The sequence below is a fragment of the Pithys albifrons genome, chromosome 2, assembly GCF_047495875.1.
Source record: "Pithys albifrons albifrons isolate INPA30051 chromosome 2, PitAlb_v1, whole genome shotgun sequence".
NCBI lineage: Eukaryota > Metazoa > Chordata > Aves > Passeriformes > Thamnophilidae > Pithys > Pithys albifrons.
This window is the reverse complement of record NC_092459.1, coordinates 86981140-86998255: the sequence shown is the minus strand read 5'-3', so window position 1 is coordinate 86998255 and position 17116 is coordinate 86981140. Positions and strand designations below refer to the sequence as shown.

General features: G+C 38.4%; 1 protein-coding gene across 7 annotated transcripts in view; it reads right to left on the bottom strand.

Annotated features, from left to right (window-relative positions):
* The window catches only part of DAAM2 (dishevelled associated activator of morphogenesis 2), a 215156-nt gene that overhangs the window by 57389 nt on the left and 140651 nt on the right, over positions 1 to 17116 (bottom strand). For all 7 annotated transcript variants that reach the window (XM_071576849.1, XM_071576831.1, XM_071576823.1 and 4 more), the window contains 8 exons: positions 16531 to 16864; positions 8132 to 8242; positions 6953 to 7056; positions 4869 to 4935; positions 3881 to 3998; positions 2179 to 2317; positions 686 to 744; positions 94 to 278 (listed from right to left, as the gene is read on the bottom strand). In XM_071576849.1, coding sequence (XP_071432950.1) covers positions 94 to 278; positions 686 to 744; positions 2179 to 2317; positions 3881 to 3998; positions 4869 to 4935; positions 6953 to 7056; positions 8132 to 8242; positions 16531 to 16864 — 1117 coding nt within the window. The remainder of the gene's footprint in view (positions 1 to 93; positions 279 to 685; positions 745 to 2178; positions 2318 to 3880; positions 3999 to 4868; positions 4936 to 6952; positions 7057 to 8131; positions 8243 to 16530; positions 16865 to 17116) is intronic.

Here is a 17116-nt window from a genome sequence, read left to right as displayed (position 1 = left end):
CCATAGAAGTGTTTCACTCATAGTATGCCTTTGTTCATCATCCACTAGTTAGCAGGCTTTAAACAAGGGTGGTGAAGGCTCCCAGTCTCATACCGAGAACTCGTTAAGCTGAGCCATCAGGTCATTCATCTGGTCTCGGGTCTGGCGCAGCTCCAAGGATTCCTTCTGCAGCTTGTCCTTCATTTTGTTCAGTGTCTTCATCATTTCATCCTTCTCCTGAGTCTTTGTTTCACATTCCCGTTCCTTCTTCTCTAGCCTGCTCATCAGCTCGGCATGGTCTATGGGGAACACATGAGTAGGACTGATGAAATAAAGCTCATGAACAGTCCCTGAAGAGATGCAGGTTATGATGAACTAAAACTGACAAATCTGTCAGTTAAACTGGGGATGTATATTGAAAGCAGGTAAATGAAAATGGAGTCTGACTATCTTAACAATGACCTTCAGTGATCAAGACAGCAATGCCCAAGTTTCAGCTAGACTGTAAAAGCAATTCACGTGAGGACTGAGAGAACTCCCATCCTATAAAACACATAAACTGATCATCATAAGACAAAATGTACATGAGGGAACAAAGCCAGTTTTGTCTGCAGAAGGAAAAGTTGTGCCCAGCTCTGCTGCTTGCTGCTTTATGTATGAATTGTGATCAGTCTTTTGCCTACCCAAACAAAGAGAAGCCACTCACCTTTCCGAAACTTCTCTGCCTGATCCCTCCACTGCTTGACTTCATTTTCATTCACCAGCCTGAAAGATGAAATTAGATCATTTCAACTTGTTCTGAGGTACCCAGGTTGAAATGCAAGTCACCATTATGTGTACTGATCAGCAAAAGGCCACTGGGCAAATGTACATATTTATACAGATCATGCCAGTGGTCAGTCTGGATCCAGATTTTGATCCTTAGCTAACAGATAATATAAATGTGATGGCTTGTTACTCAAAGTCATTAAAAGGGATAAAGGAATGCCTGCGGAAAAATCCTGATACATTCCTGTCTTCAGGTTATACCCTCCAAGTGCCAAGTCTACTTGTTTGGAAAGAGACAAGTCATGACTAAAATAATCATAGATGCTTTGGGTCACAAATTACCTCAAACTTAATATGAGACCAGATTGCCATTGGTTTTTCTACTTTCTCTGGTTCTATTTTTTATTTTCTTCCAAGGAGGGAGGACGCTTATCTATAGGGTAATATATCAGTAACAAGGCAATTCTTATATCTCATACTGGCACAGCTATTTCCTATTACTGACAGAAAATATGCAGAGCATGCTGGGGATTGATTAGATACGTAGAAGGAGGAGTAGCTATGAAAATACGACAGGAAGATCGGGCATGAGATCTACCATGAAGCCTGATATCCAAATGAGCAGAAAGAAATCAGCACCAGTCTATTTTTCTATGATGAGAAATAGGTTTAGATTTTGACTCCTGCCTGTAACAAGAGGGACTATAAGATTTTAGTGCAGGAGAATTTGGTTTCATATAGGGCTTATGTTCTATAAAATGCACCTTTCAGTGGATAATTCGGAAGGGTAATGGGCCATGAATTACCTTCAGAGGCAGTTGGATGGAATGAAGAGTCCAAAAGTTTGGCTAAAAGGGGACTGAGAACAGGGAAGTTGAGATGAGAGCCAGCTCATGTAGCTAGACTTCTCAAATGATGCATCCTATGGGAAAAAATAATGGTAGTGCCCTCAGCCAAGACTGTGGGTGAGAGCAAGCAGACATTTTATGAAGAGGTAAGAGGTTTTGTGTGCTAGATGGGTGCTGCTTTCCACTATTTGCAATCTTTCTAAACTATGTGCTCATAAGTGAAGAATGAGATCAAAATATAGATGAAGATGTTATTTTTATTTTTCTTAATAGCAAGGAAAGCTTTTCATGAACATTCTGAATGAAAAAAAAGCACATGAGGAAGCCTTGTTGTAAAACTGGGGTTTTTTTCTGCTCTTCTAGCCAGCTTAATATTTAACAGAAATTAGAAGTCAAAGGCAAAGACTTTGCTAAAAATACTGCAAAGTTAAGATGTCATTAGAAAACTACTTGGAAGGCTAACAAGACGATGAGAAGCTTTAAGTTAAAATAAAAAACTTCTCACATATAATTTTCTATTTCTTAAGAACATGCATATTTATCATATACCTGCAAAACAGAAATAAACAGTAATGCAGCTTACATTTTAATGATATTTTTGACATTGAAGTTTTCCAGTGGAGCTATATCTGGATCATCTCCTCGTTCATCCTGAAGAACAATTTGTTGGAGTATTCTGTCCAACAGCTGCCATTGCTGAAAGTTCCCTCCATTCCTCTTATCTGTATGGAAAAAGACCAATCCATGAGAACTTCCAATTCCATGTCAAAGTGCACAGACCTACCAATAAACTGGTGTTCTTTTCCTTTCACCTTCCACGTCAGTTCTCTGTGTAATAAATTACAGAACACAAAGACTAACTCTGAACTGTTGCTAGAAGATTATTTACAAACATCTGGCATATTGTAACAGCACAGAACAGGCATGGGTGACCTGGTCCCTGACTTGCATATTAAGGCTGTGCAAATATTTTGACAGATGAGCTCCAACTTGCACTTTAAACATCTACAAAAGTGATTCCTTTGTGACAGCCATTACTCACTATTTTCTGGGGCTTGATGCTGGGTTGTTGGGGTTTTTTTTTGTTTGGGTTTTTTTTTTGTGACTACATAACTTCATGATCAGGCACTGCAAAAAACAATCAGATGTTCTATCTGTACACTTGGTTACCTAAAGGTCAGCGAAACTCAAATGGCATGAAAAATTCATACGAACATGACCATAAAGTATGGAGATAAAGAACAGAAACTGAACCCAAGGGACTGATCCCATGGATACCAAAATAGAATAGGCAGAGCAACACAGAGTTTACATGAACTTGTAAAGTTATGTAATCTAGATCTTTAGATTGTTTAAAACTGCTCCAGTACAATCCTGTTCTGGCCTAGCAGGATTTAGCCCTTCTATTACTAAAAAGTTCAGTCAATATGTAAGGCTCAAGTGCTGTCTTCAAGCGTAATTATCAAAGAGACCAGTGAGACAAAGAACTGCATGTAAATGTGCATGGCAGTACTTGAATCCAATGAGAGCCTGAGAACATACTGTGTCGCTTTCTGAAAAGCCCACTACAGTACATCTCCCTCATGTTCCCTTCTCAGTGTGACTGCTCAAATATGCATGAAAGTAGTGGAAGACCAGCACCTGACACCTAATAGGATCAAGGCAAGCAGTTCTTTAGTGGTCTTGCTACACATTTGCTCAGCTGCTACACTCTGGAAGCATAACTGAATTATTTTATTACAGTTAATAAGAAGATTCCTATGACTTCTTTTGAAAAAAGAAGTCCATGTTATTTTTCACTTTGAGTTCAGGAGCTCTCCGTTGATGTGTTGCCTTGAGATAACAGCCTGAAGACTTACTGTGGAATTTCCCAGTGGCAGAACAGCTTTCAGTATTGTATTGTTCATCAGAAAAATTCCTCAGTGCATTTTTTTTAATATTCAAAATTCTATCTATTTCTGGGAATTCCCTGATCTAGAGTACAAGAGCTCTTTTTTAAAACTTAAAAAAAAATGTCATTGAAAGCACTGTCAGTGACTGACTGGAATGTCTCAGCTACTTCATTTTATTCGCAAGTGCAGAGAGGTCAAGCTGCTGCCTTAAATATTGCTACAAAAATCTGCTGGATGCAGTCAGTGTAAAATACCAAGTTCATTAGCCACAGACAAGTTCTGAATTGAAGACAAGGGCAATGTATGTCCTGGTATCTGTGAACTCATACCTGCACCAAAGCTTCACCTAGTTCTCCAATAGCCCTTGCTCTGGAAATTTGTAAATGTACTTACATGGCATCTGCAAACAGTGCTGGAGGATGGATAACAAATAGGGGTAGGCGTCTGTGTGCTTCAATCTCTTCTTGATCAACTCAAACATCTGAGAGGCACTTTTTGTATCAATGTGGATCTGAAGTTAGAGGAGAGAAAATCCTTTCACTGTGAAAGCCTGACCAACAGTGAAAGATCCAATAAACACAGACAGGCAAAGTCTCCTGCCATGTCCACCTGCAGGTTCCAGTGAGGAGAAGGCACATGGGACTTGGAGACCACCATTGTCCTCCCTACTCCAGTATTGAAAAGATCCCCAGAATGAAGGGTTAGAAAGGTGGGAGTTACGCAAAGCCACCACAAGCAAGCAAAGCATTTGAGTCCTAGAAAGTGGTGGCACAAACAGTAGAAGAGAAGCAAGAAAGGGATAGTTGTTCTGCATTGGTGTGCAGCAAGAGCTGTACACAAAGAAAGAGGAGACTTTAACTATTCTGGACCCTACAGCTTCTTACTGAAGCTAGAGGTTCTGGAAACTGTCCTTGTTTTATGCTCATCTTTAAAATCTACCCATTCTAAAATGCCAATCCCCACCACAGGCCATGAGGAGTAGAGTTTCCTGTAATCTTGGGAAAAATACCAGAAAAGAGCCCAACTTTCACCCATAGTCCTGTAAAGGGGATGTTCAAAACCAGAATGCATCATCAGGACTAAGAACCTGAGTGCAGACTAGAGGATCTCCTTTACTTCTTACTATTCAGCCAAACAGAAGAAAGAAGTTTTTATCAAAGCCACTTGGCAGAAATCCTGTGTGTGATCACTGTGTTCATTGTTCGCACATCACAAACCTCCTCCTCGCTAACTGAGAAACAGTGAAAACAAGAGCACTAGCCACTCTCAGCACCAAAGTCAAACATAATTTTCAGGGAGCACAAAGTGAAGTTACACCAAACATCCAACCTGGATGCAAGTTCAGCTTTGTCAATTTCTGGTACTCCAAAGAAAAACTTACCAGATCAAACCGCTTGGCAAGTTCCAGGTCATCTTCATTTCTGACCATCTCAAAGAAATCTAAATGCCTAAGAGAAAACAGAAAAACAAAACAAAATCTGCCAATGTTCATTGCGTAATTTAGACTTCAATGAAATGTGTCGCTATAGAAGCACCAACACCTCATTTCCAACTAGAACACTTTTAAATCGGCAAGTCTTTCATACATGGAGTGCTTGCAAAGGTATGCAAGGCAAGAGGGTCAGTGACAGGCCAAAAGAAATGGCTGGCAGAGGTATACATACTTTGTAACTCCCACATTTTCATAGGTGATAGATATAAGATAGCAAAGGGATATTCTATTTGTGATGAATGCAATGCCTGCAGTGATAATACATTTCTAAGAAGTCCACATCATGCTTGTTAACCAGATGTTAGACCACTAACAAGTTGCTTCATTTAAACAGTGAAGCAGAGGTGCATTCAGTGGATCAGTTAAACAGCAGAGTTCACAACTGTCTCTGCATATGCCTATTGATAAGCACAGCAGCATACCAGTGTTTGGATCTGGGGACCTGGTGACTGACACATTTGAGTATCTGGACTTCTCTTACACAGAAACCAGATCATAGCAGATGAGGTGGAAAAAGGCTGTGGCACATTCCTCTCTGCAGATCTGTTATGTTATCCAAGCACCTGAAGATCCTCTCCCACTTTTGTTATAATTCTCATGACTAACTTGTAAGATCTAAAAATGCCCTAAGCCTCATCTAAAGACTCCTTGTCACAGTCCAAAGGAATATGGATTACCTATAGGACATAGAAGGTTCTCTTCTAGCTTATAAAGTTGTAGATCAAAAGTGAAATTCGTGGTTCTGGCTGTGCATCAAACTGTAGACATATAACTGTAGGCAGTCCTTCCCTGTTACACCAATACCCCGTATGTGTCTCCACCTGCTCAAAGTGGTGAGACCAGTCTGTAAGGCAGCTAACTGGGGTTTGTGCAGTCTCAGGCCAATTATATTTACCCCCAGGGATACTTCTATCACTCTACAGCAGCTTCTGACTAGATGTCTGAGAAAAAAGTGCCTTAAAAGTTCCAGACATAGGCCCGATGCATAGGTTTTTCACCATGTGCTTTGGCAAACTTGACAATTCTATCTAGGAAATCCCAGATATCAGATGGCTACAAATCAGTCCCGCTCCATAGGAAGGGGATGCTAAGAGATAGCAGCATATCAGCAGGTCAGTGTCTCTTCATGAGTGCCAAGCTTAATGTGGTAAAAAGAGACTCCCACAGCTGCCTAGTCTTACACTTTAAAATGCTTCATTGTGTTAGGCAAATGCATTTTACCAGGCTCCTCATTGATTCATCAGTCTTTTAGCTTCTTGAAGTGTCTTAGTCAAATCGTTCTGATCATTTACTCCAAGTCTATTTCAACATGTGGCATTGTAAATGTTTAATTTAAGGTCATTAGCAGCTTCAATTACTGTGGCAAAAACATGGAATTGCTAGTGGAGAAAGTTTTTATTACCTGTATAACTTTTAACACAGTAATTTGAAGGTGTGATATTTTGTGCAGTAGCAGGTCTGTTTAAAGATGCTTCTCATTCTTCTCTCATGCCCTCTTGACATCTCTACCCCTTTGGCCATCACAGGTACCTCTCCTCTAATATTTGTGCCAGTGCCACTTTTTGGGAGCTTGTGATACAGGCTAGATCACAAAAAAAGACTGGAAAAACCCTTGGAAACTCAGAACCCACACTTAGACCGCACACGTTCAGTTTGTGAATGAAGTTAATGCGCTACTGGCTTCCCTCCCTCCTACCAGGACAGGATTTTACTCCAGTTTTGCTACAAGAATTAGAACATTTTTATATGTTTCATTTTGATTGACATCCCCAGAAGGAAAGCAGTTGAGGAACTCTTTGCCAAAGCCTCTGCTAACTTAGAATGTATGTTTGGTATTTTATCTGCTGATGTTAATTTTAAGGATAAATCTCATTCATTATTTTTTTTTAGGGACTCAGTTTCAGAAAGGGACAGAGAAGAGTTTTCAGGAACTCTCTGTTCATCAGTAGCTGCCCTCAGAAAATATGTCTTGCCTGTCCAGTGTGGCGTTCTCATGTCCTCTTAGCTTGTCAATGACAGGTTGAATTCCCAGCATTAGAAACTCATATCGTAGGTGTAATCGGAACTCCAAATTGTCCTTAAAAAGTGGAGGAAGATCACGTTACTTGGTTTCAGAAGCTGCAAATCATGTTTTTTAAAAATTACTTAAAAGTTCCCTTCTTAATACCCACTACCCTGATGCCAAATTCACAGGATGACTAATTCCAGTAAAGTAAGTAAAAGAGAAATTAATGCTTTTCCTGCTGTTTCATTTAAAATACAGTTCTCATTTACCTGCTATGAGTTCTGCATATGCAGTCGTAACAATAGCATAGTCCATGCTTTTCAAAAAAGAACAGAAGTTATGAGTGTTCTTCCTGCTAGTCCTTTAGAGGTTCACCTCCTGCTTACATATGAACAGTACTACAGTCTTCCTCTTAGTTTTTATGTTTACTTGTCATAAAAGCACTATATACTCCAATAAACTTTCTGACGTCTATTTAGAGGGATGATACAGGACTTGCAGAGATAAATACATTGTCAGACAGCTCTCATGAGCTTGTTGTCTGTTGTGGTTTACAAAAAAAATCAAACCAAAACCTAATGTAACAAAAGTAACACTTTTAATGAAATTCATCAATTTAAACTATCCTCCAGACTCAAAAAAGAAGGTTAGTAAAAGAAAAACAACTGGGTTTTCTTTCCTAAAATGTCTCCCTTTGATATTTTTAAATTAAAATGCTTTGAGTTTGGCTTTGAATCAAAACAACATTTCAAAACATTTCTGAAGGTAAACCAAAATGTTTTTTAAAGGCTGAAATAGAGGTAGATGCTTTGCAGTTCTTAAAATTAAAAAAAAAAAGGAAAAAAATCAAAATAAAACAAAACCAAGTAACCAAATAAGAAACAACTGAAAGTAATCTTGAGTGTAAGATTACACTACTTGAGTGTAAGTAGTATGTATAGTAGTCTATGTCTATGTCATATTGAAGAAACTGGCAATGAAATAATATGGAAGACATTATAAGAATGATCATAACAATTAAACATTATTTCCCACAAACTATACCCCCTCACTACCACAAGATTTGTGACTTAATCTACTAACCGTTTCCAAGGTAAACTAACTCAAGCATAGCATTTTAGAAGGAATTTCCAGGGCAGTGACTCACCTCACCAGCACCTGCATTCAGAACAGCATTGATAAAGGACATGATGGCTGTTTTGAGGTTCACTTCATCGCGGTATCGCCCCATGCTTCGGTCTAGCTCATTTAACAATGACTGAAACAGAAAAGCAAGTTGAGTTAGAGAATATAATCTATTTTCTTGCACCATTGTGCATACTGCTGATAGAATATGCACTTAGTCTTCTTTTGATTTTCTATAAGAAATACATCTTAAAGAATTTCTTTTTTTTCGATGTAGTTAGAAATTTTGGGCATTCACAATAAACAAATGAAGAATAGTGATTGGAATAAAATGCCCACCTGATCCTAATAAAAAAAAAAGTTGTTTTTTTTTCTAAAACAACCCATTACTTGAGAAAAAGCAGATGCTTCTTGTAGTTCTTACCAAGATGATCTAAGAAAGCAGCAGAATGATGACCTTTCTCGGCACTTAACTCTGTATGTGAATATTACAGACTCATAGAATCATTGAATGTTTTGGATTGGAAGGAACCTTAGCAATCATGTAGTTCCAACCCCCCCTGCCACAGGCAGGGAACCTTCCACTAGACCAGGTTGCTTGGAGATACATTCAACTTGCCCTTAAACACTTCCAGGGATGAGGCATCCACAACTTCTCTGGGAAACCTGTTCCAGTGTCTCACCACCATCACAGTACAGAATTTTTTCTTAATATCTAACCTAAATCTACTCTCTGTCAGTTTGAAGCCATTCCACCTTGTCCTGTCACTACATGCTCTTGTAAAGAGTCCCCCTCCATGTTTCTTGTAGGCTCCCTTCAGGTATTGGAAGGCTGCAACATGGCAGGGGCTTTATACAGATAGAAAAGTAGTATCAGATTCATACACACTTTCTACTCATATCGGTCAAGTAATTTTCATTATTTTTTTGGATCTCAGCAGGCTAGATATCACTTATGTATACAGGGGGAGATAATTTTAAAAGAAAATTGTCTTTTGAAGAATAAAATCTATACCTGAACCTTCAAGGATTTCTCCCTGTTCCTTCACTAAGAACCATTAAAAATGAAGCAGACAATTATTACCTCTTATTAAGATCCTTTGGGGGATTTGCAAATAACAGGACTATCCTCTATGCATACATCTCCAAAGCTCAAAGGTGAGTTACACATCTCCACTGGAAATGCAGTTAAGCTCCAGTTTCCTTGTTACAGACTTACAGAACGTTTTTGGTTGAACACAACCTTTAAAGATCATCTAGTCCAAACCCCTTGCCATAGACAGGGACATCTTTCCACTAGACAATATTGCTTAAAGCCCTGTCCAGCCTGGCCTTGAACACTTCAGGGATGAGGCATATACAACTTCTCTGGGCAGCTTGTTCCAGTGTTTCACCACCCACATCCTAAAAAAACTCCCTTCCGTTTATCAAATCTAAAAGTTGCCTCTTATAGTTTAAACCCATTAGCCCTTGTCCTGTCACTACAGTCTCTGGTAAAAAGTCTTTCTCTGTCTTTCTTATAAGCTCCCTTGATATATTGAAAGGCTGCTGTAAGTTCTTCCCAGAGGCTGTATGTCCCTCTATTAACCAAATGGGATGTATTTAGCATTCAGGGGGGACGTAGCACAGGAATGCTCTTGGTCTAATTTCTACATACATATAGATATTTCATTATAATCTTCTAATCAGGAGACAAAAAAGAAAAAGACAAATAATGTCAGTCTTTTCCTCATTAAGGATTAATTCCACTTGAATATTTAACAAAAAGGTCACGTGCAGAAACTGATTAGCCATGAAAGCAACTCAACTTTTAGCTTTGTGCTGATCACCATTAAACTTCTCTTCAGGATCTTCTCTGATCAGTTCATAATTTCAAGGTTGATTTTCCATACTGGGAGATTAACAAATTCCACTTGAGATCTGCCAGTTCAACTGTATGAGTCTCACTCCAGCATTAATAATAAATGTCTCACACTCATATATTTGTTTTGCTGTTGCACTAATAAGAGAGAATTCTTTCTACTCTTCCAAAGAAGTTTTCACCATAAAGGGATAATGAAGACAAGAATAACTTTTTAGTGTTCAGCTCAGCAGACATCTAAATAACATTTGGAAGCTATGATGTCGAGTAAGGAAGTTCATTTTCCTTTAGACAGTCTTTGTCCCTGGCTACTGAAAGTGTTCATTCAGAGCAAAATCTTTCCTCTGCTAGTCATCAGTTTCATAGGTCTATCTTGTTTCCTGTTGAAAGCCACAGAGATATATCTCAAGAAACATGAGGAATATCCTTCTGTGCATTTTTCAGGAGAAAGAATAACCTCCTGGCTTCATTTTTGATATTGTGCAAAAATATTTTGTCCTATCATAGACTGCTACTGACAGCTGTTTTGACATCTGAGCACAGCATGTTCACTACCAAACAAGCTTCATTTCATAAGCTGCTTTTCCTTGCAACTTCTAAATTTCCTGGCTGGAATTTGCAAATGTCCCTAGTCCTGGCATTTGAACTTTGATCACATCCAACTTCCCAGTAGTTGTGTTATGATCAAATAATATTGTGTTAGAAATGGGAATGTCTGACATAAAAATACATGAAATGCCCTCCTGAGCCAGACTGGCAGTCAATGCAATCCAGAATCCTATGTCTGACAGTGACAATAAAAGACTATTTAAAAAGTCTTTAAATTCACCAACAAAACCAACTCTTCAACTTGACAAATAAGCAAAAGAGAAATAAAAGAGAGAATTTAGGTTTTTTACATCAGATTTGACATTAAAATCCAATGCACATGTGTCTTCACAGAATAATTTAAATAACCACCACTACAGAAGCATCAAAACCAAGGATAATTTGCTGGTTTTCTTCAGAGGTTTCATGCCTACCATATGTTCTCACAGATATTTAGGAACATGCTAGAATCCATGCAACAGTATATCAGATACAGGATCCAGACAGGTCGAAGGATGTTAACAAAAGTTTTGCATCCTGCATTTTAGAATGCTAAACTAGAAGTGGAATGCAGTGGGGGCCAAGCTACATTCAAGGCAAGAAAAACTAAAACTCTGTGTAGCACTAAGCTAATTGAAGAGTAGCACATCTTCATGCAATTGTTCAGCTTGAGAAAAAACACTGTAAGCTCATGCAATTCCTAAATATCAGAGTCTACAGCAGCATAGCGTGGCCAAACTCCAGTATCTCCAATCCTTTGTAAATGGCTGAGGTTCAAGTCTTCACTCGAACATTTCCTGTAAAAAAGATTTCACCACACCTCTTGGCAGCCAGTTCTGTGGCCCAATTGATCTTATGGTTATAAAGGTTTTTTCTACTATTTAAGCAGAACTTTCGTCACTTAATCCCATTATTCCTCATAAGTGACATCCAGTAGGGTTTCATTCAATCTGAAGCAAACCTCAAATGGCTTTGGTTGAGCCCTAAAGGGAAGAAGTAAATCAAAGGGGAATACCAAATTTTAATTTGTTCTCTGTTTAGCTCCTCTGCTACAATTCCAAATTGATCAGATTTCTCCCTACAAATTATGGTCTGTACTGACAGTGTTTAACACAAACCCGTCAAGGGGGGTCTGGAAGGCATGCTCCTAGTCTCCAGCTTTTTGACTGACAATATCAAACTTCCTTTATTCCTTCACCTTAAGTTTCAAAATTTCTAGCAGCACTGAGGAGGAAAACAAGAATGTTCTGCCCAAAGCAGCCCAGTTAGCATTTCCACCTGCAAGTGAAATCAGCTCCTTTCATACAGTATCTAACACTCAGGTTCTCTCAAAACTGGAAGGAAAACTCATTCTCTCCACAAAGATCCAAAGCTGGATCAGTGTTTTAGCAAGTCAGGCTGGAAAAGCAGGCTGGGAGAGCACTGGAACAACCTGATAAACTTTTCTGGGCCAACAGAGCGTTATGACTTTGCAATGTCTGTTTGACTCAAAATATAGCATGTTAAAAATTATAACATGTTACAATGTCATAGGAATGCCACAGGAAAAGTGAGGGAAAGTAGAAAACATAACGATAATCAGAAAGGCAATAGTTTAGGGAAGGGTAAGATTGTGCCTCTTTCACAAGAGAAACCAGTCATAAATAGCATAATGCAGACATGAACAACTATGAAATCAGAGACTGTTCTTTCTCAGTTTTCATAGCATTTTATAAATCTCCATCTTCACAAGAAAAACACATAAAAAAAATCAAGCTACAGTAATATTTTCATGGTCACACAGTGAGCCAGTGACAGAATTACACTTGTACCGATTTTGAATCCTGTGGAAAAAAATCCCAGCAAGGACACCAAGGGGTCATCTTCCTAATTCCACATTTCTGCTTTGGGGGTTTATTGTCTGTTTTGTTAATCTCTTCTTTAAGGAGCAGAGTGGGATTTATAGGCAGAGAAAGATATTTCAAACAATTGGATGAACACAGAGCTTTTCCAGATTGCGTCAGGAAGGAGATCGAAAGCGTGGCTTTATGCTACAGTGGTGTTTGAGTAAAGATAGAATGCTACTCTAAGAGGACAATTTTCAAGGAACACCTTGAATTCAAGGAACTACACACTGTGTGTTGAATATTAAAGGGAGAATTTTTCCAAGAGAAGGGCATTACAAAAAAGGGTCAGCAATTAATGCAAGCAAAGGGATAAACTAAGGCAAGAAGATACTGTAAATGTGAGAAAATGGGAATAGTGATTATGTAAATTGAGACATAAATGTAAACTATAGTATCTTATTGCAAATGCCAAGACAAAGATGAACCTTATAGATCTATAAATGCACTGAGCATATAAGATACAGGGTGAAGTTGCAGTACTAAAAGACGTTTGTGTGAAGACTGAAGTCTCAACAGAACAGTAAGTTCTGAAGAATGTCCTCATGCCTTCAAAGTTAATCTTACCTAAAGTTAAGGACTGATAATTTTAGTTAGGATAAGAAATGCTGGAAATTTAGAAATAAGCAATATTTTACATCAAAGTTTTCATTCAGAGCAAAATATGAAATTTTTTTGTTGTTACATTTAGAAAATAGTCCTTCATGTTCATCAAAGTTCTATTTATATTTTGCATTAACTTTAACTTAAAAGAAAACAAAACCAACCAACCAAACAAAAAACACATCAAGAAGCAAAGACATCCTTTCCAAAGTATTTCAGCACAGATTGATTAACAGTCTTCACTTGGTATTACCTGGTGCAATTCAGTCAAATTCATTTGGATTACAGGTGTTTATAATGCTCAGGGATCTCACTGTAATTTGAATTTTGACTCTAGATACTCTAGTATAAAATTGTAAGTTTCCTACGCAAATAATAGAAGTTATTGCAGGGCAGAGTGAATGCAAGTTTAGTAAGAACCATATTGTAAGTCACAGCTTTCCCTCTTCATTAATTCACCAGTTGCTGAGTCCTCTGACAACTTTTCGCTAGCTGTGCCAAGTAGTAAGAGTTGTGCTTAGAACACTGACCAGCAATAACTTCCTATGTTCAACAAAACATGTCACGTTTTATGTTACCATGTTAAGTACATGATCTCTACACTACACCATTCCACTACACTTGAGCATGTGCAAACTAGAAGTAATCAGTGTTCCAACCTAAAGTTGTCAGCAACAAGTTATTCAGGAGCTCAAGTTTTAGACAACTGCCAGTGAATCATTCTGAATGTCTCTTTCTACTTCTTACAAAAAGAAGTGAAAGCAGAAAAATACACCCCTGTTCCTACAGTTTGTTTCATAGTTTTATTACTTTTCACAGAAAAAACTATTGTTTCTTGGTTCTGCCAGATACTCCCAATCGTGGTGGGTCATTTGCAACCTAACAAGGTTTAGGTGTGGCCAGTCAAAGTCAACCCAAAGCTGCAAACTCTAAACTGTTTGGACACTTCAATATACTGAGTGATGCTACTGGTTGCTCAAGCTGCAGGAAACATATCCCCAAAAGGCTTCTGTTTGAAACCTAAATGATCTTTTTAAATACTTCAAAAGTCTGGGTTACAAAGAATACACACAGGACTAGAATTAAAAGAGGATTAAAAAAAAAAGCTTTTAGTGGCCTCCATTGTACACATCTTTGAAGTTTAGAGTAAAGGTATAGAACAAGCACTGGCAGCTCATTCTTTTTTTTAAAATGACCTCCCACAGTCAAGTCACAGTAAATACTTCTCTTGACAATGAGCTGCCAGACAATTATGAGACGCAGGTGTGGGAGAGTAAGAGGCAAAGAGATAAAACTAACAAGTACTAGAGTATCAGAGAAACTTCCACTAAACTGTAAAAAAACATCATGACCACATTTGTTTTACAAGTCTCTCTGCTAGCAGAAAATGACTGAAGATGGATGAGGGATGTCTTTGGATGAACCATTATCTCCTCAAACTTAAACTCAAGTTATTGCTGAGTGTAGTGGAAAATCTCATTCCAGTCTCTTAACATAAGTATTAGAAAATGGAAACAAGAACACATCCCTTCTGCTAAATCATTTTGAGGTTTGGGTGGTGCTTTTTTGTTTGTTTGTTCAAGAAAGAAAAAAGAGCAAGTATCCATTTATGTTTCATTTTTTCCCCAATGGAAAAGTATTTTGACAAGAGCAAGGGGTAGCAAAGTAATATTCATAAATGTTAAAAGTTAGTAAGCACTTGTAAATCATTCCACCAGATTCCTCAAAAGCTCAGCTTTTGTATAAGACCTGTGTTACCACACTTTGCCCAGCAATGACTTATGTCAGTCATTCAGTGATTTTTAAACAAATATGAGAAAAGAGAGGAAAAGAACACCCAAACAGGAGACATTGAGTAAATGCAGCATCTATCTTCCATATGGGGTTATTAGCAGAGTCAATTGGTCAAGTAAGGGGAAGTTAACACCAAACCACAAATTCTGTCAGGGCTGTGAGTTACCATGGGTTTTGCCAAGCATGTAAAGTTATCCCCACCTGTCTCCCAGGTATACAAGAATGACATATTAATTCAGGAAGAATTCTTTATGTCAGCTACTTACTAGAAAACAAGCTGGTTTTAAAGTTTTTCCTTCTCCCTTCAATAGACAGTCCTCATTAATTTGCACATCATAACTCATGTACAGGTCTTACTTTTCTGCATCTGCATCGATTATTCCTATCCTGCTCCTCTACTAAAGAATCACAACATATTCTTATGACTGTAGCTGTAATCTCATAATCTTCCAAGTTTAACTGTAATTGCTATTTTCCCTATTGAGAGAGCCTTGAGCTTTCAACTGAGACTGAAAGGTGCCTCTCACTTCTGGAGTCGTACATCATACATGCCACACCTGAGCATCAAAGACATGCATCAAGTTTGAACAGACAAGCAATGGGGCAAATGGGGCAGTGCACACAGAGGTATAGACCTGCCAATGTCAAATACAGTTTAACACCAAACCAAGATCTCCTGCATTCCTGTCTCAGGTGTGAGTCACAGTCAATGAATCCCATAGTGCATTTAGTTCACACAAACACTGGCAGCTACTGTCCATCAGCACAGGCTGTTTCCCCATTCTCTTTTACAGTAATTAGCTCACTGTAGCCTAAAATCCACTGATACATTAGCTGAGGAGGAAGTAGGAGGTAATGACTGTCAGGCATCAGGATCCAGGGCCTGTTGGCTCAATACCACTTTAATAATTTTATCTAAGAAAAAGTAGTAAGTGGGTGAGGTTATCCCAAAGTTTAGGAGCCACAGCTTCTCACACAGCAACAGATTCTGTAATATCTTTTTGTAAAGGTGCTCAGTTCACTAGGAAGGGGGACATTATTACAGCAGCCAGTGGTAACCACAGTAAAACTTGTCATTGATCTACTGACCTACTTCAAAGGCTCTGAGACTGAGTTTTCTTTCTATGATCTGAATTGTAGTTATTTGAGCCAACAATTGCTGTGGTGACGATTCACAAGTTGATTGCTAAGTGGCAAGCGAACAGCCTTCACTATACAATCATTTAAGTCATTTGTTCCATTACTTAATCCATAATTCATTTATTACTAAATGAAGGACAGAGACTCTTGGAATTCTGTGGCTTTAGTTTCTAAGGCAGAACAAATCAATACCAGCCCAGAAATGCCATCAAGTTAGAGGACAAATAAATCAGCAGCTTTCACTGAACACAGCAAACCTCCATTTTCAGGTAAAAGATAAGGGATTTTAAGTTAGCATTAATTACAGGCAACAGGTCTTGAAATATACATATATATATGTATATATGTGTGTATATATATGAGTGTGTGTGTGTGTGTGTGTGTGTATACATATATATAGTGATAATCTATTTGAGGAAGTTCACTGCCTAAAACAAAATGAGAAATACTGGCTTCTTATTACTTAGCAAGATTGCAATACATGCACTGTAAAATCACTCCCTGCAGAGATTCACCATACTCAGTATTTGTGTCAAAGTATCCTCCTTTTACCTGGAATCTTGTCCTTTCTGCAGCATAGACTTGGTAGTGAAGCATGGCTTGCAACACTTTTTTGTGACCATCTGGTACCAAGCAGACAGCCCCTAGGATCTCCAGCACAGCAATCTTGGTCTTAATGTTCTCAGTCCGTAGGCTCTGGGAGATGATGTTGATGCTTTCTGGATGGGCCAGAACATGGGCCCGTCCTTGGGAGTTGTTCATCAGTGCCTTGATACACCCTATAACGGATGTGTGTATTCGGCTCTCTGAGGTCGCATAGTCCATGCTCTTCAAGAAGTTCAGCAAACAGCTCAGGCCATCCAGCTCAATAAACCTGGTCACAAACCTGAAACAAAAAGCAAAAAAACCCCAAACAATCAGGTAGGAAAAATAAGGAAAGCAGATGAAAGGCAACTTATTCAAATTATTATTCAACTTATTCAATTATTATTCAGCCCTGTATCTTTAAAAGCTGGCTAGCTTTTAGCCTAAAGGTCACAGAATAATTCCCAGGTATTTAAGAAAAAACAAATCAAACAAAAAAGAGAAAACAGGCTAGCTAATAATGAAGTGTTACACAGTTTCGAGGTAATTATAT